Source organism: Patella vulgata, chromosome 2 (genome assembly GCF_932274485.2).
Source record: "Patella vulgata chromosome 2, xgPatVulg1.2, whole genome shotgun sequence".
In the NCBI taxonomy this organism is placed as follows: Eukaryota; Metazoa; Mollusca; class Gastropoda; family Patellidae; genus Patella; species Patella vulgata.
The window spans coordinates 79,164,300-79,191,351 of NC_065880.2; the positions used below are offsets into that span (position 1 = coordinate 79,164,300).

The following is a 27,052-nucleotide window of genomic DNA, read 5'->3' on the forward strand; positions in this document are numbered from 1 at the left end:
AGAGAGGGAGAGAGAAGTGGGGTTTAACGTCCACTCGACACAAACTAGGTCATTTCGGGACTAACATATGGCTTAATTTTATTTCAATAATTCGCTTGCGCGTAGGGGTCTTTAGCAGTGGGAGGAAAGCGGAGAACCCGGAGAAAACCCACGAGGCTGGACAGGCGACCCTACTCCTTGTCACGTACAACCGGGGATTCGAAACCACGCCAGTCGACTCAATGACAGAATTTATGATACAGCGCGCGGACGCTAACCATTCAGCCACCCCCCCCCCCCCAAAGATAAACACCTTATACAACTTCCACCGCTGGAGTCTTTCAACCGGAGAGGGACACGACCCCTTTCCGTTCTAGGTAGAAGTATTAGGAAGGATCCCAACAACTTCATAAGATGAACCCTCGCCAGGCAGATAAATTTTGAAGTTGAATCGAGCTCTCACATGTCTGAGAGGAGCGGGGTAGATACGCCTTTATTATTGTAATGTTCAAAACGGTCCACCATAGTATTTTTGGATAAAAGAGTCTTCTTTTAGTAGTATTGAAGTGTGTATGCAACTGGTGTGATTGTGTCTACTTTTCAAATTATTATGGTATAGAAAAAGCGTGAATGTCAATACGTGTGAGACCGTCTTCTCAAACGGCGGTCGTGATATCGTTTTTTTTACCGAGACACTGTATGTAATTTAGTGTAATGTGTTAGTGAACTATTTATTTAACTGTGTGAACAGTGAACGTTGTTTATTATTGTGAACTCTTTGTGAAATTAGACTCAATTGCCGAGTCAGCTGTGAATTATGATTTATATTATAGGTTTAACATTAGATATCGTGGACTGAGAATTGTCAAAACAGAATATTATGTGAAGTATGAATGTAACTTTGTGTCTTTTTAGCTTATATTATTAACATTAATCTGATTTATTATTAAACCGTCGATTCGTTCAATCAACACAAAACTCTGTTGTTTTGTTCAAGTTATTTAAAAGGCTGCAATTCAGTATTATGATACTGACCTTTGACCCCTGAAGTGACCCGCTGACTATATTAGAGTGTCTGGCGTACAAACTGTACGTCATAAACGCCGTGAAAGAAACGTGTCACAATTATGATCTGATTTTTTTGGGCATTACTACTATATTTGGCCAGGTTATTTAAGTCTGTCTGAACAGAAATGGATTTTGTAGAAACTTTTACAGCACCAACTAAGATTTCCCTTGTGGTGCATTAGGAAAATTTGCCGTAAGTTTTAGTGCCTCCCTGTCATCAAAATATGAGATTTTTTGTTCACACATAATTTGTTGCTTTGGTTTCTCTTTCTGCTAAATAGGACATTCGCGAGAATTAAGCAAAGTGCTTATGACTATAGGTCCCACTGGGTAAATATCATCGGCGATGTGGAAATAAACCAATTTTCTCGCGATGGCTCCCAATAGTTTTGCCAAAAAACGGAGTAGTCCCACAAGAAATGCCTTGCGACGTGCCATCGTGGATGGTCCTGTAAATGTTCATAAATCTTCTGGGAATGGCCGCGATGTTCGGAAAAGCTCCGGTGTATCCATTGCCACATGGGGACCATATGGGGAAAAATTGGGCTGTGGGACCAGGTGATACCACAAGGTCCCCATATAGGACCCATATTATCTTACCACATACAAATGTACGCGAATACACTTTATTTTAATATATATATTAATATCACAGAGACAAGCCAAATGATATAATGCTTACTTCTTTCTTACATTGATAATGTGACTTTATAGTGTGTGTATCTGGGGCCAATATGGAGTCTATATGGGATTACCCACATTAACAACTCTGTGTTTGTATACATGGGGAAATATGGTGTCCATATGGGATTACCCATGTGTGTATGTGGGGATAATATGGTATCTGTATGGGATTACATATAACTTTTGTATATCTGGGGCCAACATGGTATCCATATGGGATTACTTATTAGTCTATGTATAAGTTCATTATTGAATCCATACTTTTAGTTGTGTATATATTAATATCACAGAGATAAGCCAAATGATATAATGGTTACTTCTTTTTTACATTGATAATCTGACCGTATAGTGTGTGTATCTGGGGCCAATATGGGATCTATATGGGATTTCCCACATTAATAACTCTGTTTTTGTACACATGGGACCAATATGTTGTCCATATGGGATTACCCGTTTGTGTATCTGGGGATAATATGGTATCTGTATGGGATTACATATAACTTTTGTATATCTGGGGCCAATATGGTAACCATATGGGATTACTTATTAGTCTATGTATAAGTTCATTATTGAATCCATACTTTTAGTTGTGTATATATTAATATCACAGAGATAAGCCAAATGATATAATGCTTACTTCTTTCTTACATTGATTACCTAACCTTATAGTGTTTGTATCTGGGGCCAATATGGGATCCATATGGGATTACCCACATTAACAACTCTGTTTTGTATACATGGGGCCAATATGGTGTCCATATGGGATTACCCATGTGTGTATCTGGGGAGAATATGGTATCTGATATCAAAAAAGACTGGTAGGAGATTCTCTATATATTACAAGACCTAGTAGGGCGAAATATGAAATTCTTGTACTTCCGCCACAATTTTTGGCCGCCATTTTGAATATCTTTGTCCGAATAGGTCGGATGTTAAAAATATGCCCGATTTCGTGTTCAGCGACCCCGAAAACATATAAAACGATATATTACACGACCTAGGATGGTGAAAAATGACTTTTTTTTTGTATTTTTCTCACCAATTTTGGCCGCCATCTTGAATATTTAATTTTTCCCAAGGGTGACACGACGACACCCACCCTGGAAAAATCAAGGGGACCCTACCCAACAATAATCCGCCGAGAAACATTATATATCAGACTCTCTGTAGAATGCACCCAGCACCAGGTAAACTTGCGGAGTATAGAAAACAACAAAGAATTGAAATTGAGAAACGTACATTCTAAAGAGCTAATACGACCAAAGCTGATTGATAAGAGAGGCCAATCTGACCTCGTCTAGGGGAAACATGGGCCAAAGTAATGTGTTGCAGAGAAATCCCCACACAATTACCAGGATTCCAATCTCTACCGACACGGGTCGTAAACACTATGCCCCATTACAGGGATACTTTTAGCTGCCTTTTACGACACACGGGACATATGAATGTTATATTCTTATCACCTCCTTCACCCAAGTGGGTAGAGGCCATAGCTGACTTATTTACCGGTGGAAAGATGATGCTCTAGGTTAGGCTGTGCGTAGTCTCTAGGTTCTCGGTGTTTTTGGTGGACTAGTCAATATGTAAAAATTGCAGGTTTCCTTTGAGTAAAATAAAGCTCAATAAATGTCTGTTTATTAAACGAATGGATTTAGAGTTTCGTTTTAAAACTAACCTTTTAAAATTTCCATGGTTGCATGTAAACGGTGAGTAGTGCAGTTGATATAATATTATGACAAAGTGATTTATACTTTTCATCAAATTAAACGATCATTTAGTTGCATAGAACTTTATGACCTCTGCTGGTTTTTGATTTTTTGACAGTATATAAATAAAGAGCTGTTTGGTCTAAAATATATCGATTTCTAAATTGTTAGTTTTTAGCGTTGGCTTATCTGAATTTTCGCCCTTTTTATTGTTGGCAATAACGTGATTAAACAGTCGGCAGTCATCTAGGTTCGTAGACAGCTCGTAAAATTTGATGGGGCTATGAAATTCTTTGGAGGGGCTCAGGATATGGCCGGCTAAGCGTGAGCCAGGGCGGGGGGTGGGGGGTCTGCGAGTCCTCCCCCAGAAAATTTGATACTCTCTCCTCGCATCTGAGTGCATTCCTGGGCCTCAAATTGAAGTGCCTCAGGCATGGTTTTATGGTTGAATTTTCCTTCTTCGACTCCTCCCGCCGATATCATCTTGAGGGTAGTAGAGGGTGTCTTTTGATTTACGCGGGGAACTCTAGGCCGGGCAATACAGCTGTAGTATCAAATTGAAAGGTATTGTATTATTCTATTCATAGAATTACAGTATGGGCGTAAAAACATGATCTCTTTCATTACTAGAAAAATATTTTCGGCACGGAAAACAGAAACGCGCGTCTTTTGAAACGAGTACTCGAGGCAAGAACGACCCCAAACGTAGTTTTCGATGGGTTCACTACACGGGGCTCAGCTGGCACAGCAACGTCAAGATTATATAGACAAGCCGCTTCCGTCTTGGACTGGACGTCAGGCGGTGAATCGTTGGCATGAGGTGCTGCGGATCCTGGTGCCGGTGTGGTAGACGATGTAGTCACGTCATCAGAAGACGATGGTCTCTTTCTATCACAAATGCATCCGTCGTCTTGTCTTCGTCGCTATCGAATACTCAATGTTCTGCCAGTTCTGCCAGTGCAAATGGCAACACTGAACACGAGTCGGATGCTAGGCTGGTAGGACTAGGCGAGACAAGAGGAGCCGCGACTTTGTGAGTGTGATGAGCGAGTACACGTGTTCAGTGACAGTAGGCCATCAGGATCAGGAGTTGATGATGACGGGCAGGCCAGAGAATATAATATATGATTGATTTATTCTAAATATTCTGGAGAAAATTTTCGGGCAAACAGCCAGAGTTCCCCCCCCCCCCCAACGCCTACTGCATCTGCTAATCTCCATTGGGGCGTCATTACACAATCTCGCCGATCGACCGCGACCGTTTCACCATGCCACTGAAAGTCACTATGTGCATTGTGAGGGTTGGGAGAATTTCGATATTTCACATTATCCTCTCTAAATTTCAAATGTTCAATATACTTTTACGCGCAATCCAGTGTGTAAGAATTGTTTCGTATTTGAACATTTTACTTGTTTGTACTTGCGAAATGTCAGTAGTTATAGCATATCTCTCTTACCATTGTGTGTGAAGTACCAATATATATTTGGTATACAATTTTTGAGTGTGGTATTAAATAGTATTAATGAAATTTGTTTTGTGAGGCTTTAGGTGTAAGGGTGTCAGTAATATGTTATATTAAGGTTTTGACTATTTCTTTATAGCATCACAACAGATACGACTAGTTGGAGGATCTGTACCACACGAAGGAAGAGTTGAAGTGCTTCATAATAATAGGTGGGGCACAGTCTGTGATGATAATTGGGACTATATAGATGCGTCCGTTGTTTGTCGACAACTTGGATTTAGCCCGTAAATATATTTTTTTTCCTCTGCATTTTCTTATATATATATATGTATATGTATCCAAAATATTGGCACAGCCGTAAAGCTGAAGTACTTTGTTTCACGGTAAATAATTCATTAAATCACAAAGACCACCACCTAATCTGGAACGCCCCTTAATCAAAGCAAAATTCTATCACAAGGACCGGTAGTTATGTATCTAAATGGCCAGATCTTCGATGTAAATGTTGCGGCCATATACATCGCAAAATAACAGATATAATTTTCATAAATTTACTATTATTGTCAACGACAATATTAATTGTAGTCTGGAGGCTCAGTGACGGGGGTCCATCAAATGGGCACAAAACCATACCAAACTTTTATATGGTAATCAGTCCGCCGTTGAGGCGTTTTCGAGATATTGGGAAATGAAATGAAATGAGGTTTAACGTCCTACTGTTCTGCTCCGAACTGGGATAATGAAGACGGGCATACGCCATACAGTGTGCTATGTGGGAAATTTTGCCCGGACAGCGGCACTACGGCCTACTTTCAGTGCAAATGACCTTATTTGATCTTTAACCCCGAATATCTCGAAAACGCTCCAAACGCGGACTGATTACCACTCGGCAACGTATTCTACGCGAAATTTTACTATAGAAAAGTTGGGTCTGGTTTTGTGCCCATTTGATGGACCCCCACCACTGAGCCCCCAGACTACAATTAATATTGTGTCTCCGGTCTATTATTGTGACACAAAAAATCTCATGTGTCTTGACATGTAATTGTGTCAAAAATATTATATCGGAGATACGGGCACACATCTATGGAAGGGTATCGCTGGCAATATTAAACTCTCTGCTACAATGTCTTTTCCATTGATTATATGTACAAAGTACAATGTACAAAGTCCTAATACCGGTAATGATAAAGTCAAAATACCTCTTAGGTAAGAGTTAAATGTAAAAAGTCAAATATTCACGACACTAAAACAGGAAATCAGCTTAGCACACAATAAGAAATTTGCCATACTGCACACAGCGATGTATCTACTTCATACCTGTTCTCATATTACCGAAAAGCACGTTCATTTCTATTTGTAAATATGTAAATAGTTTTCTAGTACATTGTATTTTCATAATTCAAATCCAATAAATATCACAGACTAACGATGCCATCGATTATGGTCTGGTTGATTAGTTAATTTGCCTAATTAATAATTTATGTAAGGCCCAACGAAAGTCCTGCAATAAGACAGTTTTAGCTCTTGCATAATGCAGGTTTATGTGCCTGTGTGTGTGTGTGTGTGTGGGGGGGGGGTATTCAGTGTTAAAAAACAAGTCTTGATAGAACCAGCGGCTGCCAGGCAGGATACGCCCACATTTTCGAGAGATGGAGAGAGAACAAGCTAAAAAGAAAGTGATTTTTCGTACAATCAGGGGCCATAATTCAGGAAGTTACGTTCCGATATGCGCAAATATTGAAAGGAACCACGATCTTTAGGTTATAAACTTACATTTCAAGTTTCAACAAAATCGGATAAAAATTGTGACCTCTATAGGGTCCACAACCTTGATATACCATATTTTTAAGCTATTTGAGAACGAACGGCGGCCATTTTGTCTGTCAGTTTTGGGCCGATTTTCACGAAATTCGAACTCAGCCGTCCTAAGGGTTTAACGGTGATATAATGATACGGCCTTTTAAATCGGATAAAAATTATGACCTCTATAGGGTCCACAAGCTAAAAACGCAATTTTTCGTACAATCAGGGGCCATAATTCAAGACGTTACAGTCCCATATGCGCGAATATCGACAGGAACCGAGATCTTTGGGTTATAAACTTACATTTCAAGTTTCAACAAAATCGGATAAAAATTGTGACCTCTATAGGGTCCACAACCTTGATATACAATATTTTTACGCTATTTGAAAACGAACAGCGGCCATTTTGTCTGTCAGTTTTTGGCCGATTTTCACGAAATTCGAACTCAACTGTCCTAAGGGTTTAGCGGTGATATTATAATACGGTTTTTTAAATCGGATAAAAATTATGACCTCTATAAGGTCCACAAGCTAAAAACACGATTTTTCGTACAATCAGTGGCCATAATTCAGGAAGTTATGTTCCGATATGCGGGAATATCAAAAGGAACTGAGATCTTTTGGTTATAAAATCTATTGCCATGATTGCGGAGGGGGGGGGGGCTGTATTCAATGTGAAAATACAGGTCTTAATCCGAAATTCTCGATACTACACTACCTATCACTAGAAGCACGCCCATTGCTGCTTAAAGATATGTAAATAATTTACTGGCACATTTAGATTAGCATACCTTGAAAAACATCGCGTGTTAGGAAACACCATTTAAGGCCTATTAAGTAAAAATACTGGTCTAAATACGAAATTCCAGATACCATGTTACGTATCACTGATTGCTCTTTTCAAATATGCAAATATTTTTTGGGCACAATCATATTTGCATAACTTTACAAAATAAGATTAAAGTTGAAGTGAAGGAAGGATGGGGGGGGGGGGTATTGTCATTCCTCTCTTTAAATATATTATTTAATGCTTATGTATTGTTGGGTTTTTCTTAATGGACAAAGTTAATTAGACTGTACTTAACTCTATTTATAGAAAGACCGTCAAAATACGGGTATTTATACGAAATCCCAGTTATTTTGTTATAAATTACTGGAAAGTATGTTTCTGTGGCTATTTGAATCTATCAAATATATCCTGGCACATTTAGGATTACGCACGGTCGTCTAGATATTTTCTTATAGTGTACCAGCTTGATTTACTGTTATCGTGCGGTGAAAATCCTTATAGTGTGCTGGTTTATAGTGTGCCAGGTTTCTGTATATGTTAATAAGTCGCGTGATATCCTACATTTGCATATGAAACTTGATGCTGTGCGAAAGATGCTATGTAGAAAGCGTGAAGGAGAAATGAGATGTGGCAGAGCGCAAATGTAAAACGTAATGAGAGAAATGTAAAATGTAGACACGTCAATCAAAGAATTTTCTAACAAATCATTTGTCTCATTGACACTTACCATTAGACATTTTACATTTAACTCTTGCCTTAGAGGTATTTTGACTTTATCATTACCGGTATTAGGACTTTTTACATTGTACTTTTTACGTACCATCAATGTAAACGACATGGTCACAGGCCATTTAATATTGGCAGCGATACCCTTCCATACACATCTACGGGATAGAGTACGCAACGGGATTGTATTATTGAAAATTGGCACTTACGTGTACAACACCTACAAGTGAAATTTCAAATTTTCCCTTTTATAAAATGAAAGTCGATGACATAACAAAAAGCTAATTAATGGAAAACCATTTTATTAAAAACAAAAAAACGTTCCTCTCCGTAAAAGTCGATATGTAACAATTAGCTATTCACATTAATGTTCTTAATCTATCCCAGGATTATCTTCCACTCATTGTTCCTAAATTGTACATATAGACAACAGATTAACACACGTGTATAAATGGGTTCTGTTAGTTATCTATGTGACAGTCAATGTCTACAATCAGGCAATGTGTACAATGCCTGAAATATACCAGTCAATGTGTACATTGCCGGGTTAGGTTTAGGGTAAGGGTTGGGGTGGGGGTTAGGGTTACAAAGGCATTGTACACATTACCTGATTGTAGACATTGACTGTAACATCTATATACTATGTAACCATAGACAATGGTAACAATAGCCAATTAAAACCACAGTGTTTCTATGTATATATATATATAAATATACGTAATATGGTGTCCACCCCTATGTAATGGCATTATTTATGAATAGTCCTAAGACGAACGAAAAGTACTTTAACACGTTAGAATAATATTATTAAACCATGCAGTGATGAAATCAACAGAAATTTAATGGCACGTTAGCAAGATAACGATCTTTAAAATAGCTGAGTTTTGAGCAACCGGCCCCTGAAGAGGTTCAGCAGAACTGAAAACGTTAGCCAAAAAACATGTGGTTATTCCTTTTTTTTCTACGTATTTTTTTATAATATATATATTGATAATATATCTTGGCATTCTTTATTATGTTAAGAAATGTTACTTCTGCTATTAAAGACTAACGTGCTTTTCAAAACAAATCGCCTTATTCGCTTTCACGTATATGAATTTTTTAAACAATGATTTGTATACTGATTTTCAGTGTTATTGGTTCGCTTTATTGCTATGGACTGTCGGATATCGTGTATAATACACAGTAATGTTAATATCATTGACTTAAACAAAAAAACAAAAATACTTTTTTAAATGAAAATAGTTGCAACAAGGTGTTAAAAGCGTGAATATTGGATGACATACAGTAGTAGTACCTTGTTGCTTTGACGTCTGCTTCCACTAAAGTGACATCGCAGACAAGAATAAGAGAGCCGAAGCATCTTCCTGTATATATATATATATATAGGATATGATTTTGCAGTCTTTCTGTTTACAGCCTTAGGCCATGGAGTGGTTTACTGTGAAGTTCTTCCTTTTTTAAAATCAAAAACATATTATTTGGTATTTGATCTTTATGCGGACATCTATGTGTCTCCTTCTTTGGATTGGTAGATGTCATCTTAGTAGGTTTAGTGGTTAGGTGCCAGGTCGGTCGTATGGTATGCCCCCCACCCCCTCACTGCAGACTTGGTGTCTAAAAATGTATACACCAGTAGTGGCATCTTTTATAACTGGTTACACACCTGCTAATTAATGACTACTGTCATCTCAATAGAAGGTTTGATCTCGCTTTAACTACGTACATCTTATCAAGGCCTTCACGTAATACCCTGCATATTGCGGCACTAATTTCGATTGGGTACAAGCCCAACTTGTGAGCCTATCAGATTCCTCGATCGTCGCTAATACCAAGTCTCGCGCTTTCAAGCTTAAATGTCTACCTGTGATAATCGAGTTGCAAAGTTCAAGGTTCATTCAATGTCAAGGCTTCCGTGGAGGTCGCGATGTCACAATCTCTGATTGGAAGCTACTGCTCACATGTCTGTAGATAACATAGCTATAAGTTCGGGAATTGTGAAGTAAACAAGCAATGGCCAGATGTTGTTAAACTTGCAGTCGTTAGCTTCAGGAACATGGACTACTGTATGATTTCTAACCACTTTCTGTGCATGGCTTAGGTTTATAAGTGCAATAAACGAGCTATATGTGGGGCTTATTTTAAAATATAGGATAAGACTTACCATTACAAACATCATTCATAAACAATTAAAAATATATCTAAGTTTTGTTTGATATAACATTTCAATATATTTTGTAACTTTGTCGAAAGTTAACTGGTACCTATGGTGTTGCATCGGTAGATTTTTTTGTTTTATCATAAAGAGTTAATGTCCTTGGTCACAATTGAATTTCAACCTTCGCCTTGTAACGAATACTTAATGAACTCAATCGGGATTCTTCGTGTTTTTTTTAAGGTCGTCCAAATTACGATTGAATGTAGCATATGTATACCGTTTAATTTTTTAAACACGAGAGAGCGATACGATAGCTTTATAGATCAAATAATTTAACTATTTAAAATGAATAATTTAGTTCGTATTGTAAAAAAACGTTGATGTGGGAGCTATTAGATATTAAATAACGATATCACGTCGGTTAGTTCGAGAAACAATAGTTATTTTTAATTGGTGAGGTAAATACAAAATAAAAGATTCAGATGCGAACTACGTTCTGATGCAGCACTCGAATTTCCCCAAGACATATCGCATAACGGTTGTAAAAGCATAAGCAAAAATGGTGTGGTACGACAAAATAAAAAAAAATGTGCCTTAGTTGACAATACATTCACATTATCAAGTGTTTGTGTAATAATAAATGACATAACATATGATTTTTAAACAACAAAATCTTTTTTTTTTTAACATAACAATGCTATTCCTTTTATTAAACTAGTGTCAGTGATATTGTCAAAAATATGTTCAGTACAATTTAAACATCTCGGCATGGATTGTGAATCAGAATCTCTATATCGCGTTGACTCTAACGCTAGGTATCCCAGGAACGTTGCTACTAAACACGCTCAGATCATCTGATAGTAGCCGGGGGATCACGTGGCTAAGTGGGTAAGACGCTGGCTCGCTAGCCTGGAGGTTGGGTGTTCGATCCCTGCATTGGTCGAGAAAGTTCATCCAGATTTTCCGGTGTGGCTCCCCCTTGTCAGTGATGCAGGACGGAGGGCCTGACAATGACAGCTTCTAGTCCTTCGGATGAGACGAAAAACCGAGGTCCCGTTGAAATGCACGTAAAAGATCCCGTGGCAGTTGGAAATCAATATAAGAGTAGGCGATAGTGCCGCTGCCCGGGCAAAATTTCCCTCATAGCACACTTTATGGCGTATATGCCCGTCTTCATTAGCCCAGTTTGGGAGCACAACATTAGGACGTTAAACACCATTTCATTTCATTTCTCATAGTAGCCCCAAGAATATGTACCTGTTTTACATTTTAATCAAAATTCGAAATTGTCGGTAATTTATTAATAATCCTTTTTAAATGACTTGTGATGTTTGCCCAGAGCTGTTTGGTCAGATTGCTCAAATCAAATCCTGAACAACAAATCTTTTGGCTGATTTATTTTTATAAAATGACTCTCGTCGCTCAAACCACCTGTACCAAAGAATAAGTCAACAAAAATGGAATCGTAAAGTATATTTTGTTAGAAGGCATTTAGAGCTAGCAAAAACCCAACTTCTAAACTCGCCGAGGTGGCAACTCACCACAAGGTTTTACGATTACGTAAAAGTAAATTTCGCAGTCTTGCAGAGTCAGTAAGATGCTGCGAGCGTGAGATTAAAAGATAGAAAAGGGACGAAACTGCACGAGGTGACTCTGAATTGAGAACCGTTACATTCAGCTAAATGAAAAAATCGCTGAGTTTTATCCAAGGTTCATATCAAATTGTTTTCAAAAGTCTTAACGTGTAAAGGAGATATTTTTAAGGGCTTCATTGATAAATAATTGAATTAACATTTTTTCACGTGAATGTTTTTATTAGTGCACATATTTGAGGCTCTGGATCACTATCATAAGTCAACGGTATCAGCTTATCAGTGATATAGTCCTTATTTAATCCCAAATTTACATTTTTGAATAAATGCATATTCCATATATATAATTAAGAGCTATTTTTTTTAGAACTGGGGCGGTTGCTCTCACGTCTGCCAGTTTTGGACAAGGTACTGGTCAAATTTGGTTAGATGATGTTAATTGTCAAGCATCTAACATGGCACTAGCTGAATGTTCTCATCTTGGTTGGGGAAAAGACAATTGTAAACATGACGAAGACGCGTCGGTGATTTGCAAAGGTAAGTTCAGCATTATACAAGAATATAAAAGACGAGAAACAAAATGTAGCATATCAAATAAATACTAACCATGTTATATAAACACATTCAATTATTCAATACAAAATCAACACAAAACCAAGAGAAGTAAAGACAGATTACATGTCAGCTAAACATTTAAAGTTGGTCGGGTTCACTTAAATGACAAGGAAAATCAGATGAAGACTAACTGTCACTTTTTCATTATGTAACCCGGGGCCCTCAGCTCAAAAACTAGAGGATTGTGACGAGGGGCGGATTAATCAAGTAAGGATTCTGGTGGAGTTGACAGACTTGACAGACAGCAGTGTCTTAAGGAGCTACACCTATATATAAATATAAACCCAAGAGTATGTAAATATGATGAAATTGAAGTTTAATAGGGTTCGTCCTCTCATAAACACAAAGCTTTACTGTAGCCTATATCCCTTTCATCAGCCTTTTGGAGAAGTTAGAAAACTCCGGAACAAAACGTCGCAGAATGCTGAAAATCGACAGGATTCATTCTCTCATGGTCTCAATGATCCTTACTACATTTCAAAATAATCTATAAACACGTTAAATGCCAAACTAAGATACGATTACAACACACCTAATCTGTATCATTGAATTCAGTCAAAACAATCACCTAATGTATATCTACACCAAGTTTGAACATTCTACGCCAAGTTAGAACATTCTGTCCCAATTAACAGCAGAGTTGTAATGTTATAAATTCTTGAACTATCCAATCACTTATCCTAAGCAGAAAATTTTCATCGAACTTAGTCAAGGTATTAATGTATATCCCCAGTTGTACCCTCTCACTCCGTTAGAATCGAAGTTTTCTTGTTTCAAAGTCTCAACCAATCGAATTCCTTGTATTTACTTAACATTAATGGCAAATGCTCATCATAGGAATCCGTCAAGGCACACTGTAAACAATATCTGTTTTTAAAATCCCTACTTTTTGTTATTTGAAGGAAATTATCCGTTTTAAATATGATTTGAGATAATTAACTCGTATTTTTACCATAAAATCTGTTGTTTTAGTTGCATTTCTGCATGTGGACAGAAACGACTGTATTTTTACACACTTTTCAGTATATCTGTAAAAAATAATTCTGTAAAAAAAACAGAAAAATTCTGGCAGCAGATTTACCAGATATTTCTGGGTTTTTTTAACAGACAATTTCTGTTAATTCACGGCAGTACGTTCTGTTCAAAAATAGGTAAAATTACAGAATATCTCTGGTAAATCTGCTGCCAGAATTATTTCTGTTCTTTAACAGAATAAATGTGGTTAAATAAAAAAACGGAATTACCTTCTGAAAAATGATTTATTTTCTGTTAATGTCAAATGTATAATAAAAATTATTAAAAATGAACATAACAAAAAAACCCCAACCAAATGATCATACAAAGACAAAAAGTGTTGATTAAATGGTGTATTTTCTGACAACAAATAATAGAAACAACATGGAATGATTATAGAAAATATCAAAATGCCTCAGTCATAATGTAAATAAAGTTTTACACAACAAAATATTTTTTTTTTCAAATTTAGATATATATGTTAGAGTTCAAGTTGATGCTTCTTTAAATGTTTTCTATTTCTTTAGTTATATTAAAAGCAACATTATTGCCTAAAAATTGCAAACATTATATTTTAGAAATTCTTCTGAAGTCTGGTATAGACATAAATGTTTTTTAAATCGTGTGCCACTCCTATAAACTAAATTTATGGCATACTAGTATAATATCAAAATAATACAAATATAATTAGTCTGAATTTTTACAACAAAAACCCACAATAATTTAGGGCAACAAGAATTACTGTAAAATAAAAACATTGCAAATATTATAATACAGCTTTCTGAGCCTAAGGAATATCGGTACTTTAACAGGCAATCCTAAGGAATATCGGTACTTTAACAGGCAATCCATTAAACCTCTTGAAAAAATGTTACTATCCGGGTATACAAAACATTAACAGATCTATGAGAAAAAAAAGTTCCAATATTTTTTTTTTTTCAAAATAAACTTACTATACTAAATCATCACACTAATACATAAAATCTATTTTGCCTTAGCAAAAATACCTTTAAGAACTGAAATCAAAAGTAAGAAGGTCTCTTACTTCAACATATAAAGGAACACATAAAAAAATCTTGACAAATTTAAGGCCAGTCTGTAGCAAGAGCATGCAGCTTTAAATATATCAAAAGTGGTTCAGTCATAATGTAAAAACACTTTTACACAACAAAATTTTAATGTTTCTTTCAGAATTAAGATTGCCTGTCTATGATAGTGTTCTAGCTATTGCCTAAAAATTGCAAATATTATAATTAGGAATTTCTTCTAGAGTCTGGCCATAAAAAATACAAATGATCATACTAGTAAAATATTAAAATATTACAAATAAAATTATTCTAGAGTCTGGCCATACAAAATACAAATGATCATACATAAATACATAAATGTTCATTAAATCGTGTGACACTCCTTTAAAACAAATTTATGTCATACTAGTAAAATATTAAAATATTAGAAATAAAATTTCTTTGAATTCTCTAATAAAATTGTTTTGAATTCTCAAATAAAATTACAATAATCATGAATTACAATAACAAGAATTACTGTTAAGTACAACTTTTGTTAAAATAGCTTACTCCAGTAAATCTGACAATGCTTCAAATTTAGCTATTTCTGAAGCTAAATTTACGACTTTTTCTGGTATTTTCTTTTTCTTCTTATCTTTCATCTTTAAAACAAACCTGAAAAAAACGATGAAGACTATAAAGACTATGAAATTAAAGGGTGTTCTTGCCAAGACATGGATATAACTTTCCGACTTCTTTTCAATTTGCAAATGTTTAGGGCCTATACTGCCAACAGAGTTTTTGTTACAATGTAAACAAATTGGCACATTTCATGGTTAGGATCTCCCAACCTGCACCACTGACAAGGAAGTCAAGCTGGAAAACGAAAGCCTGAGTAGCTTTGTTGGCCAAAGGGTAATGAGCCAGCATCACTGATCCATCGTGTCTCTGACACATTAATATTGTTTACTAATGGTTGATTTCAAATGGCCTCTAGTGTATTGATCACCTTTTTGGGGTAGCAGATGCCAAAAACAAAAAAAGCCGCAAACTGAATAGAAAGTGCAGTGGCCATATCTTTAACTTCCATAACAGGCTCCGTATCAACATATACTGTACATTTGTCTTCACCGAAATTCACAAAAGGGCAAGAATAAGTTAAAGAAAAGGTAAATAATTTTTTTTAAATACACCATTGTATTTAAAGGGATCCGTGAATGCCATCAGAAAAAACTTTGTTAAACATACATTATCCAAGGGCTAAATAAACTATGTTATATAAACTATTAATTAGCTCGATGTCAACGCTAGCCTGCGATATTTGTTGGATTATGAACAGATTTGCTGCATAACTTTCCTTCTCGATTTAACAATTAAATGGATAATCGAGACTATGATTTTTGTCGTACCGACTTTAGTAATGATGACCGAGGCTATGGGGAACATTCGATAGCTTATTTCTCGGTTCATAGTGGATTAATTTGACTGAAATTTTCAGCAAATAGCCTTTACATTATCTCGTTTTTAACTGTTATAGTGAGAACTGCCAACTCGTTATGTAATCTCCCATAATCTATCTTTAAATAATGTCAAACAAGCTTCTGATTTTCCTCCAGAATGACCAAATAGTTTCAATAAGCCGCATTTTGGAGAAATGAATGTATTATTTCATATATCTAAACAGCATTTGTATGATCATTGTCCACATTAATACTCACCATTATAGACTATAAAAGGTGAAGTAGGTATCGTTCTTTTTTCATCATTCACTAATGCATTCTGAAAAAGAAAATTATATCTTGAATATATATGAATATTTTTAGGCAAATAATAATCTGCTTTACATAGTTAAATGATATCACAGCCAAACTTTAACTGCTGAGGTTCAATTGAGAGAAATTTTCCACAAAGATTTTCTACAAATTTTCGACAACTTACTTATCTACTTTTAATATGCATTCTTTGAAAAGACCAAATTCAGGAGGGGTGCGTGTGTGTGTCATTGAGACAAGTTGCATGGTTTCGAGCCCACACTTGTACGTAACAAGGAGTAGAGTCGTTTGTCAAACCTCGTGGGTTTTCTATGTGTCCGGTTTCCTCACACAGCTTAAGACTCTTATGATCAAGCAAATTAGTGAAATAAAATTGAACCATGTTAGTCCCAAAATGACCTAATGTGTGTCAAACCTCGTGGGTTTTCTATGTGTCCGGTTTCCTCACACAGCTTAAGACTCTTATGCTCAAGCAAATTAGTGAAATAAAATTGAACCATGTTAGTCCCAAAATGACCTAGTGTGTGTCAAGAGAACGTTAAGCCCCCGTCTCTCCCTCTCGCTCAATTCTGGGCCTATATAAAAGGTTACATATACCTGCTGAGTTACATGTATAAATTGTTCATAATCTTCATGCTGCAAAAAACTTTATATATGGAAAACACAGTGGTTTCGTCATCCTTAATATAACACTTGGATATTCCAAACTTAAGAATTCTTTTTAATTGCTGAGGTACCATTTCTTGAAAAGCTTTTACAATGTCGTAATTTGTCAACTTGTAAAAATGATCTAAAAAGTATTGCTCAACAAAAAGAAAAGGCCACATTTCTTTAAAAGTAATGATAGATGTTAACTTTGCAATATCTTTTCGTTGGTCGGAGTAAGTTTTATTCATTAAGTCTGAAATCTTTCTTTTATCTTCAGTTTGGATATTCTTAGAATATAGAGATTTCGACATGTTGTGTCCACCTCCTTCTTCGTTTGACATTAGGCCTACTGTTACAATAACTGGGAGGGATTCTTTATTTAAAGATCTGTTGGAATTATCACGCTTGTATTCTAAAGATAGCATAAATTCTTCTATTCCATCTGTGATTTTTTTATCACCATCTATAAACCTCTCAAATGATTTTGGGAAACGTTTTATTACTTGAGTTGAAATTTCACGTAATGTTCTGCGAGAAATCTTTCTCTCTTTGGTCAGCAGCTCATTCCAGATTACATTGATCAAGACTGACCTTTCTTTTTTTGACAGCATTTCTTCATCATGTAATAATTCCATAATTTGTGGTGGCATTTTCTGCCATGGGATAGTTTCTTCTTGTTGCCCGTAGTTCTGGGAGCATGGAATCAAAATGATCGAACCACTACTTGAAGGAGAAACTGCAGTTACATTATCTTCAGTCCAGTTGATTATAGTACTAACTGAAAAATATTTTTAAAGCCAATGATTACTGGAAAAAGACAGAAACTAACTAACTGTAAACACGAGAGAGCAACCACGTACCAGGTTACTGTTCAAAATGGCAACCTAAAGCTGAGGCCGAATGTTGCCAGTAAGAATAACAACATATAGGAAAGCGCCAATTATTAGGTTGGGGACCTAATAATCAAAATATGTGTCCTAAATTAAGTTAATATCACTTGCAAATTTCACTAAGATTAATAAAATAAGACCACACCAACAAGGTGTTTCTCAAGCATTTTTTATTTTCAAAAGAGAAGATTTCTATAAAACTGCCATTGATGAATGAAGAATACTCAAATACTCCCACATGGAAATTATAATTTGAACTCTGTACTTAAAAACTGATAACTCACCCAATGAACTGTTTTTTGCATAAAGGATTTCACCAGTATAACATTCATTAACGACTGAAAAATAATCTATATCAATTTCATTCTCATCAGTTGTTGTAACAACTAAATTTTCCTGTTCAATATTCATCTTCCTACAGACTAGAACACAGAAAATAAGTTCTGAATGCGAAGCTACTGATATGTTTAATTTGTTTGAACCAGTCTTAATAAACTTAAATGTGGAGATCAGGAGCAGATCTAATATGAAACTAATGAAGCTTAAACTTCGGGGCCCCTAATCCCTGACGAGCCCCGAAGTGATTTTGTCCACACAGCTTATTTTTTTTAGGTCCACTGTAATGGCAGGACAATTACTACATGGAATATTGCCTTGTCTTGGTAATATACAATGTAGAATTAAGACTTGGATTGGATAGGGTTTTGTATCTTTCCATATTCCTTTTGTCAAAAACAACCCCACAGAAGATAACAATGGTTACCCAGACCACATTGTTGGTTGCAAACAGCTCCCGTAACAGGTTAATCTCCAGGGCTCCTAAATATGTAGGTATGCCACTGGATGAGATTAAAATGGATTCAAATAAGTGTCTTTGATAATGTGTCTTCCTGGTTATTTTGAATATACTAGGTTTAAATATAAATATGAAAGATGAATTATCATTTGAGCAAAATTCGTTAAAATCAAAAGTTTTCGGGATAGCTACGTTTCGTCCGTTGAAAACAACTTTAAAAAGATTCCCACTCATTCTGAAAATAGAACGAAAACAGGACGGAGGGAACATTTGTTTTTCTCTCCCTCCAAAAGTCAAAGCTAAAACAAATCATGCATATCATAAACAAGCGGTTGCCATGCCAGATATGCCCACATTTTACAAGAGATGGACAGAGAATAAGCTTTAAAAAAAGCGATTTTTCTTTTAATCTGGGGCCATAATCCAGGAAGTTACGGTCTGATATGCGTGAATATCTGCAGGATCCTAGATCTTCGGGATATGGACATATTATAAGTTTCAGCAAAATCAGATAAGGAACGGCCATTTTGTCCCGCAGTTTCTGTCAGATTTTTAAAAAATTCAAACTCAACCTTATGTAAAGGTGATATAATTAAAAATTTTTTTAAAATGGAATACAAATTGTGACTTCTTGTGGATTTTGTCTGGCAGCTTTGGTCTGATTTTCACGAAATTCAAATTCAACCATCATCAGGATGTAACGGTGATATATTCAAACGTTTTTTTTTTAATCGGATAAAAATTGTGACCACAAAAAGGATCACAAGCTAAAAACACGATCTTTCGTACAATCAGGGGCCATAATTCGGGACGTTCCAGTCCAATATGCACGACAGGAATCAAGATCTTTGGGATATAAACATATATGTCAAGTTTCATCAAAATTGGATAAAATTCTGGCCTCTAGAGTATCCATAAATTTGATATTCCATATCTTTACACTATTTGCGTATGAGGAGGGCCTTTTTATCAGGCAGTTTTGGTCCGATTTTCACGAAATTCGAACTCAGTCATCATTTGGGTGTAACAGTTATATATTCAAATGGTTTTTTTTTCTAAATCGGATAAAATTTTGACATCTTGAGGGACCACAATCTAAAAACACGATTTTTCATGGAGTGTCCACAAACAAATTGTTGACAGATGGATGGACGGACAGGGGCAATACCAATATTTGTCCACATGAAAATGTGGGTGTATGAAAAAATACATTAAGTAGACCTAAAGGCCTTCAAACAAAGTTTTTTGTTATAAGCACTTCTTCACACAGACGGTTTCTCCAATTTGAATAATAAATCACAGCGAAATAATTCGCTTTCAATACAAATTTCACAAATTACCAAAAATTTCTATCATCTTGTTGTCCAACGGCAACTTTAATTGATTTACATTCTGTTGGGTATAGTATACTTTTAGAGAAATGCAGTTCAACCCCAAAAAACTTGTAAATAGGTAATGCATAGAAATCAAAAACTTCATGTGTGAAAGGGAGAAGTTTCAATCTCGAATCATTTGAACATAGCTTATGAACCCCGAAGGATGGCATAGGAACAATTTCAAACAACTGCACAATGCAGTATGGTTTATTGTCTTTGGAAAGCAATAAAACTATTTTGCCCATTTGGAAAAGTTCAGAGTTATCCAACAAAAGTAGACAACTCCCCTTTGTATATGTAGTGTTATGCAATGAAATTGAATTACAAATTGAGTTGTTTATGTCCAAACCTGTCTGGCTTTCAAGAACACATTTCTGAACTGATACATTATAATCATTTAGACGGAATGGAATTGCAACATCAATTTCAAAATCACTACAAAATAACCTTCCACAGGAATAGAATGATTGCACAAACAACCCTACATTAGATGTAACATCTGGTATTAATCTGTATATTCACATAATCTTACAGATATTTTGGATAATAAGCAGCACCATTATTCATAGACATTAAGCCATAACTCACTAGACCAGACGTAACTATTGTTGTGACTGCTTCATACAATACTTACTCAATGAAAGATTTGTCTGTTACTTTTTCTTTATACATTGTACTCATAAAAACAATTCTGCTTTCCGTGACATTTGTTCAACCCCAGAAATACATGATTCTGAAGATGAATTTCGGGCCAGTCCTGTAATACAAATTTATTGCTTATTATACATTATGGACTGATCTGTTTAGAAATATTGACACATGTAGCCGATTATATATCGCCAGGGTTCCCTAGGCTAGTATGTAATCTTGACTCGTTTTCTGTCTCAATTTCTTTAATCAGAATAAAATAGAATAATAGATAATGGAATACATTTTGAAAATTAACAACCATACCAAGGAATGGTGTTTGCATTTAAAACACATACATGTAGATCTACAATGAATAAATAACTATATATTGCAATATCTTACGAAATTAGTAGGGGTACAACACTTACATTTGATGAACATGTTTAGCTTGTGTCGTGTATAACTCTGCTCTGACTTCAGAGTCACAACTACCTTATTTCTTGTGATGGTTCCTAAAATTTATAAATGCCTATTTTACTTATTTCATTTATGAAACTCTGTGAAGTAGGTATCTTTGTAATAATTGCATTAAAATTGTCCATTAGATACAGCCATGGACCTTATAATATTTCAACTAGTCGATAGGCCTATGGTATAGTGAAAGAGAAGTGGTTCACATGGAATCACATGGCCCAAAACTCAATGTTTACTTTTTTGGCCATGACATCTTGCAAAAGATTGGGTTTTCTCCGGGTCATCCGGTTTCCTCCCACTGCTAAAGACCCCCTACGCGCAAGCGAATTTTTGAAATAAAATTAAAACCATATGTTAGTCCCGAAATGACCTAGTTTGTGTCGAGTGAGTGGACGTTAAACCCCATTTCTCTCTCTCTCTCTTGCAAAAGATAATCGTCAACATCATTTGACAGCAAGTTGATAAATCTTCCAACATAAGAACAAAATGCTCTTTAGAAAACAAAAATTTATATAATTTAATAATTAGGTCTATATATCCCAAACCAAACCCACTACCACTACTACCACCAGCCTCATTAAAAATTTGAAGGCAAAAGTATGCGACTTCCCGATCCATTTTATGATTGTATTTGTCTTTAATTGCAGTCCATTTATTACCATATATATCAAAGCCTAGGTATATTCTGTGATTATTGTCTGCCCATTTCTTTTTCTGCAGTTTAATCTCAGTTTCTCATTTTTATTCACGCCGCTCACTATCACATTATCAACAAGTACTATACACCGAGCGCTCCCCGCAGTGATGACCTCATACAAGCTGCGCGCGCAACCCTTGACGTCACTCTAGCGTACAACACTAATCGTCGGATTGTCAGTTTGTGATACTCTGACATTTTTGTCCAGTGCATGCCCCGTGGGTGTTTTTCATGGAATCCAGTAATTTTCCAGTAAGATTGGATTTTTCTACTTTCCATACATACCAAAATTGCCACACTTTTATTGGAAATAACCACCCGATAAATACTTTTCTGGGAAAGTATCTTTAAATCTCAGCCATCTGATGGTCTACAGAGTTGACAATAGGCCTGATAAGTTGATTCATGTCTACATAATAATTAAAATATTGGAAACCAAAAGAAAGACCTGACTGTAATAGGCGGATTTAGCTCTTACATAATGCATCTTTAACCTTAGTGGAAAATGGTCATCGTCGGACTCAGTCAATTCATTCACATAATTAAACACATATATCAAGTTTGAACAGTGTGTTCCAACGATTCGACCAATAAGGCTGAAGTCTATATTTAACATTATATCATTAGAATATGTTTATTGGTGAATAGAAAGTGTCCACCAAGTTTCACACATCTAACACAAAAGAATCGAAGTTGTGAGCTCCAAAGTCTTGATATTTCAAGTCGCGTATTATTCTGCTTACAGTGAACAGTTTCACCCCTCTCACCTCACTCAAATATAACGGAAGTTATCGAGCTCTACAGTCAAATTGCCTATTGCTCTAATTAAGCTGAACAGAACATGGTCATGATCGAATTTAGTCAACGTATTGATGTAATGAATCTATAGACCCGAGTTTTATCATTCTCACTTAATTTGAATTAAAGTTATCGTCTCCCAAAGCATCAATCAATCATACTACTTGATCTAAGCAGAGTGTGATCGATCATCTTTGGTCTACATCAAGGCATTCACTTCATAAATATCTACACCATGTTTAAACATTCTATCTCAATTAGAAAGGGGGGGGGGGAGGGGTGCTCTGCACACAACCCAAACAAAACCAAAAACACAAACCTGTCGTCACGACACAAACTACACGGACATTGCAAGCAATAAACAACAAATATCAAATGGATTCAGTGGCCATATATATTGTTTAATAGGGTATCAAATCACTATTATACAGTGATAGGAACCAAGCTCTTGGGGATTTTCCAATGTGGTCCAAATTGTCAGTGGTACACGACAGAGAGTCTGGGAAGGACAGTATCTAATAGTTTGGGTGGAACATGCATGTAAAAGAACCCTTAACAGTTGAAATTCGAAATAAAAGTATGGGAAGGACAGTATCTAATAGTTTGGGTGGAACATGCATGTAAAAGAACCCTTAACAGTTGAAATTTGAAATAAAAGTTGGCATTATCATCACGGTCCGGGCAAAATTTCCTTCATGGCACACTGTACGGCGTAAAACGTTAAACCCCATTTCATTTCTAAGCACAGGCAATCCTTGATAGTAGAAAATTCTCAACACAAACACCACCTCAAGACATTCACCTAATAAACATCAACCTCAATAGGAACGTTTTTAAATTCCATAAATTTGACCAGCCAATATCATATCACCACTTAGTCTAAGCAGTCAAGGTATTGATGTAATGAAACTATAATCTGAGTTTCAGTCTCGACCAATCTAATTGCTTATCTGTGCTTAAAGATGCATTATGTAAGATTTAGAAGAGAGCTGGACGTTCTTGCTATAATAGTTCAAAAATAAATAATGAAAAATGAATATATTGAAAATGTCATTCAAATTACTTAATTCTAAGCAAGTATGACTGAGTCTCGATGTTTATTTCCATTTAAATCTCAGCCATCTGATGGTCTACAGAATTGATTATAGGCCTGTTAAGTTGATTTATGTCTACATAATAATATGATATTTAAAACCAAAAGAAAGACCTCACTGTAATAGGCTGATTTAGCTCTTACATAATGCATCTTTAACCTTAACTCCGTCAAGTATTTCACATAATTAAACACATACATCAAGTTTGAACAGTGTGTTCCAACGACTCGACCAATCAGACTGAAGTCTATATTTAACCTCATATCAGTAGAATATGTTTATTGGTGAATAGAAAGTGTCCACCAAGTTTCACACATCTAACACAAAAAGAATCGAAATTGTCGAGCTCCAAAGTATTGATATTTCAAGTCGCGTATTATTCTGCTTACAGTGAACAGTTTCACATCTCTCACCTCACTCAAATATAACGGAAGTTATCGAGCTCTACAGTCAAATTGCCTATTGCTCTAATTAAGCTGAACAGAACATGGTCATGATCGAATTTAGTCAACGTATTGATGTAATGAATCTATAGACCCGAGTTTTATCATTCTCACTTAATCAGAATTAAAGTTATCGTTTCCCAAAGCGTCAATCAATCATACTACTTGACCTAGAGTGTGATCTTTCCCAGATATAATAAATTGTATGGAAAATACCCTTTACCAGTTGGTGGTGCATATTTATGGAATGAGCTTCCCCGACAGATGCACACAACATCTCTATTTTCAAGTTTTAAGTCAATTGTTAACTTATGGTTTCTCTTATTATTGTTCAATGTACCTATATATAACACTGTCACAGTTTTTTCCTCATTTGTAATTTTGTATGCTTGATAAAGACCAGTGAATTCTTGTCGAAACCTCGTGTGTATATAATATAGTGATTGTTATCCATAGAACTGTGTTGTGTTATATTATGTTCAATCGCCAAATGCCATTCAAAGATTATAAAGACACATCTGTTTAGCAAATATTTGTGAAAGAACAATAGTTGAACTCACTGTGAAGCACTTAGAAATGACCAGCGGACATAATTGAGCGCGATATAAGACGATTTCTTCTTATTAAGCTTTCATATTACATATGAAAGCTTATTGTTTCTGTTAAGATTATTATTGTTATTTTTTTTTTGTGTTTTGTTCACAAATCGGATTTCTCAGAATCTAACCATAGGATCGTTCTGAAACTTTTACCTATCCCCCCAAAAATGGGTGGTGGCTGTTGATTAAATATATTTTCAAAACGTTTTACGAATCCGAAATTACCGAATTTTACGAAGGAATGCATTTGACCTACAATGCTGTAACTCTGTGACTATTTGACCTATTTTACTAATTCTTTTTTCTTTGAGTATCTTGAAACATTTACTTCAAATCTGCAATTTCGGATTTTGGCATTTCGAAAATTCGTCGCTGTCATTTCGAACCGGACGTTATTACCAATTTGACAACTTCTTTAATAGTTGTGCGATTTTCGTGAAATTTAGAATGTTAGTAGATCTTGCCAATGCGACTTCAATGATGTCCTTGGAAATTTTCTAAATTATCTCCCCTTGGTGAAATTAAGGATCAAAGTTTTCAAAAAAATCGACGAAATATAGGTGAGATTGCCTTGAAATTTTTTTTCTGTACTAGCTAAGACAGTACTGATGAGTACACAAAATATGGAGTTTGTCGAGCAAACCGGAAGTGCCACCATCTCAAAATGTGAAAAGTCCATACGGCTTTTGCAATATTTTACTTAAAGACATAAGAGTTACATTTTCTGAATGCTTGAAGGAAAGCCTAAAAATCTATCGGTTTAGAATTTTGATTTAGGTCAACTGATGGACGCCATTTTGAAATGAAAAAAAATTAGTGAAAAATCCACATTTATGGGCTTGAAAACATACACAATTGGTCGTGGCTTAGAGAATCTGTCTCCTATTACCGAAATTAATACATTTGAGGATAGCCTGGATCATGGTCGAATGTTTGGTATTTGAATATTTCAAAAATTCGAATTTCTCCTTTGATGTTTTCCGTGCCGACAAGGTTGTTTTCGAGTTTAGCTGGTTTTGATTTCGCGCATGCGCTACACAGGAACCAACGGTACCATGAGTACTAAATTCCGGCGAGCAACTTTTCACGTTGGTACCTAGGCACCCTGAAAATTTCAAGGTGATACCTGCATTCGTTCAAGTCGTTTGTTCTTGTCACCTGCCTTTCGTCAATTTACGGCTTCCATGAGGGGAAAAAAGTGGAATTTCGCCGTGACACCGGCACTGATTGTCCGAAAACCATGAAATTTGGACACAATACGCCCATTACCACCCCGGACTCTGTGCTTTACCCCCATTTTGATCCCATTAAAAAAAAAGAGTTTTAGCAAAAAAACGATTTTCGGAATTTAATATTGGTTTTAACCCTGTAATACCCAGACATGATATATTATTATAATCCCTATGAAATATTTTAATTATTTACTGCTATAATATGAATTATCACTTATTCCCCGTTAAATAAATATCGGTCACCTGGTGCCGCTGTACAACTTAAAGGACACTGGCCTCAAGTCAATTTACGGAGAGAGAGAGAGAGAGAAATGGGGTTTAACGTCCACTCGACACAAACTAGGTCATTTCGGGACCAACATATGGTTTAATTTTATTTCAATAATTCGCTTGCGCGTAGGGGTCTTTAGCAGTGGGAGGAAACCGGAGGACCCGGAGAAAACCCACAAGGTTGGACAGGCGACCCTACCCCTTGCGTCAATTTACGGCTTCCATGAGGGGAAAAAAGTGGAATTTCGCCGTGACACCGGCACCGATTGTCCGAAAACCATGAAATTAGGACACAATACGCCCATTACCACCCCTGACTCTGTGCTTTACCCCCATTTTGATCACATTAAAAAGAAAAGAGTTTTAGCAAAAAAACGATTTTCGGAATTTAATATTGGTTTTAATTAATTTTGAAATTGGAAATGCAAAGAGATTTTATCGCCTCTTCCGTATGTGATAGGTATTGGTACTATACACATTATCCTTAAAAGACAATTTTTTAAACTGACCGTAACGATGCATCGACACTAGAAACCGAAATCGCCTATTTTGACCTATTTTGACTGCTGGGGTATCTTTCCGTACGTGACAAGGAGTAGGTCGCCCGTCCAACCTGTGTATTTTTTCAGGATCACCCGGTTTCCCCCCACTGCTAGACCCCTACGCGCAAGCAAATTATTGAAATAAAATTGAACCATACGTTAGTCCCGAAATGACCTAGT

The 27,052-nt window shown here is 35.9% G+C and overlaps 1 protein-coding gene across 1 annotated transcript in view; it reads left to right on the forward strand.

Moving 5' to 3' along the window:
* Positions 1-5,058: 5,058 nt before the first annotated feature.
* Positions 5,059-27,052, forward strand: part of LOC130010550 (neurotrypsin-like) — a 79,363-nt gene continuing 57,369 nt past the window's right edge. The window contains exons 1-2 of the mRNA XM_056098386.1: positions 5,059-5,187; positions 12,343-12,512. Coding sequence (XP_055954361.1) covers positions 12,431-12,512 — 82 coding nt within the window. The 5' untranslated portion in view covers positions 5,059-5,187; positions 12,343-12,430. The remainder of the gene's footprint in view (positions 5,188-12,342; positions 12,513-27,052) is intronic.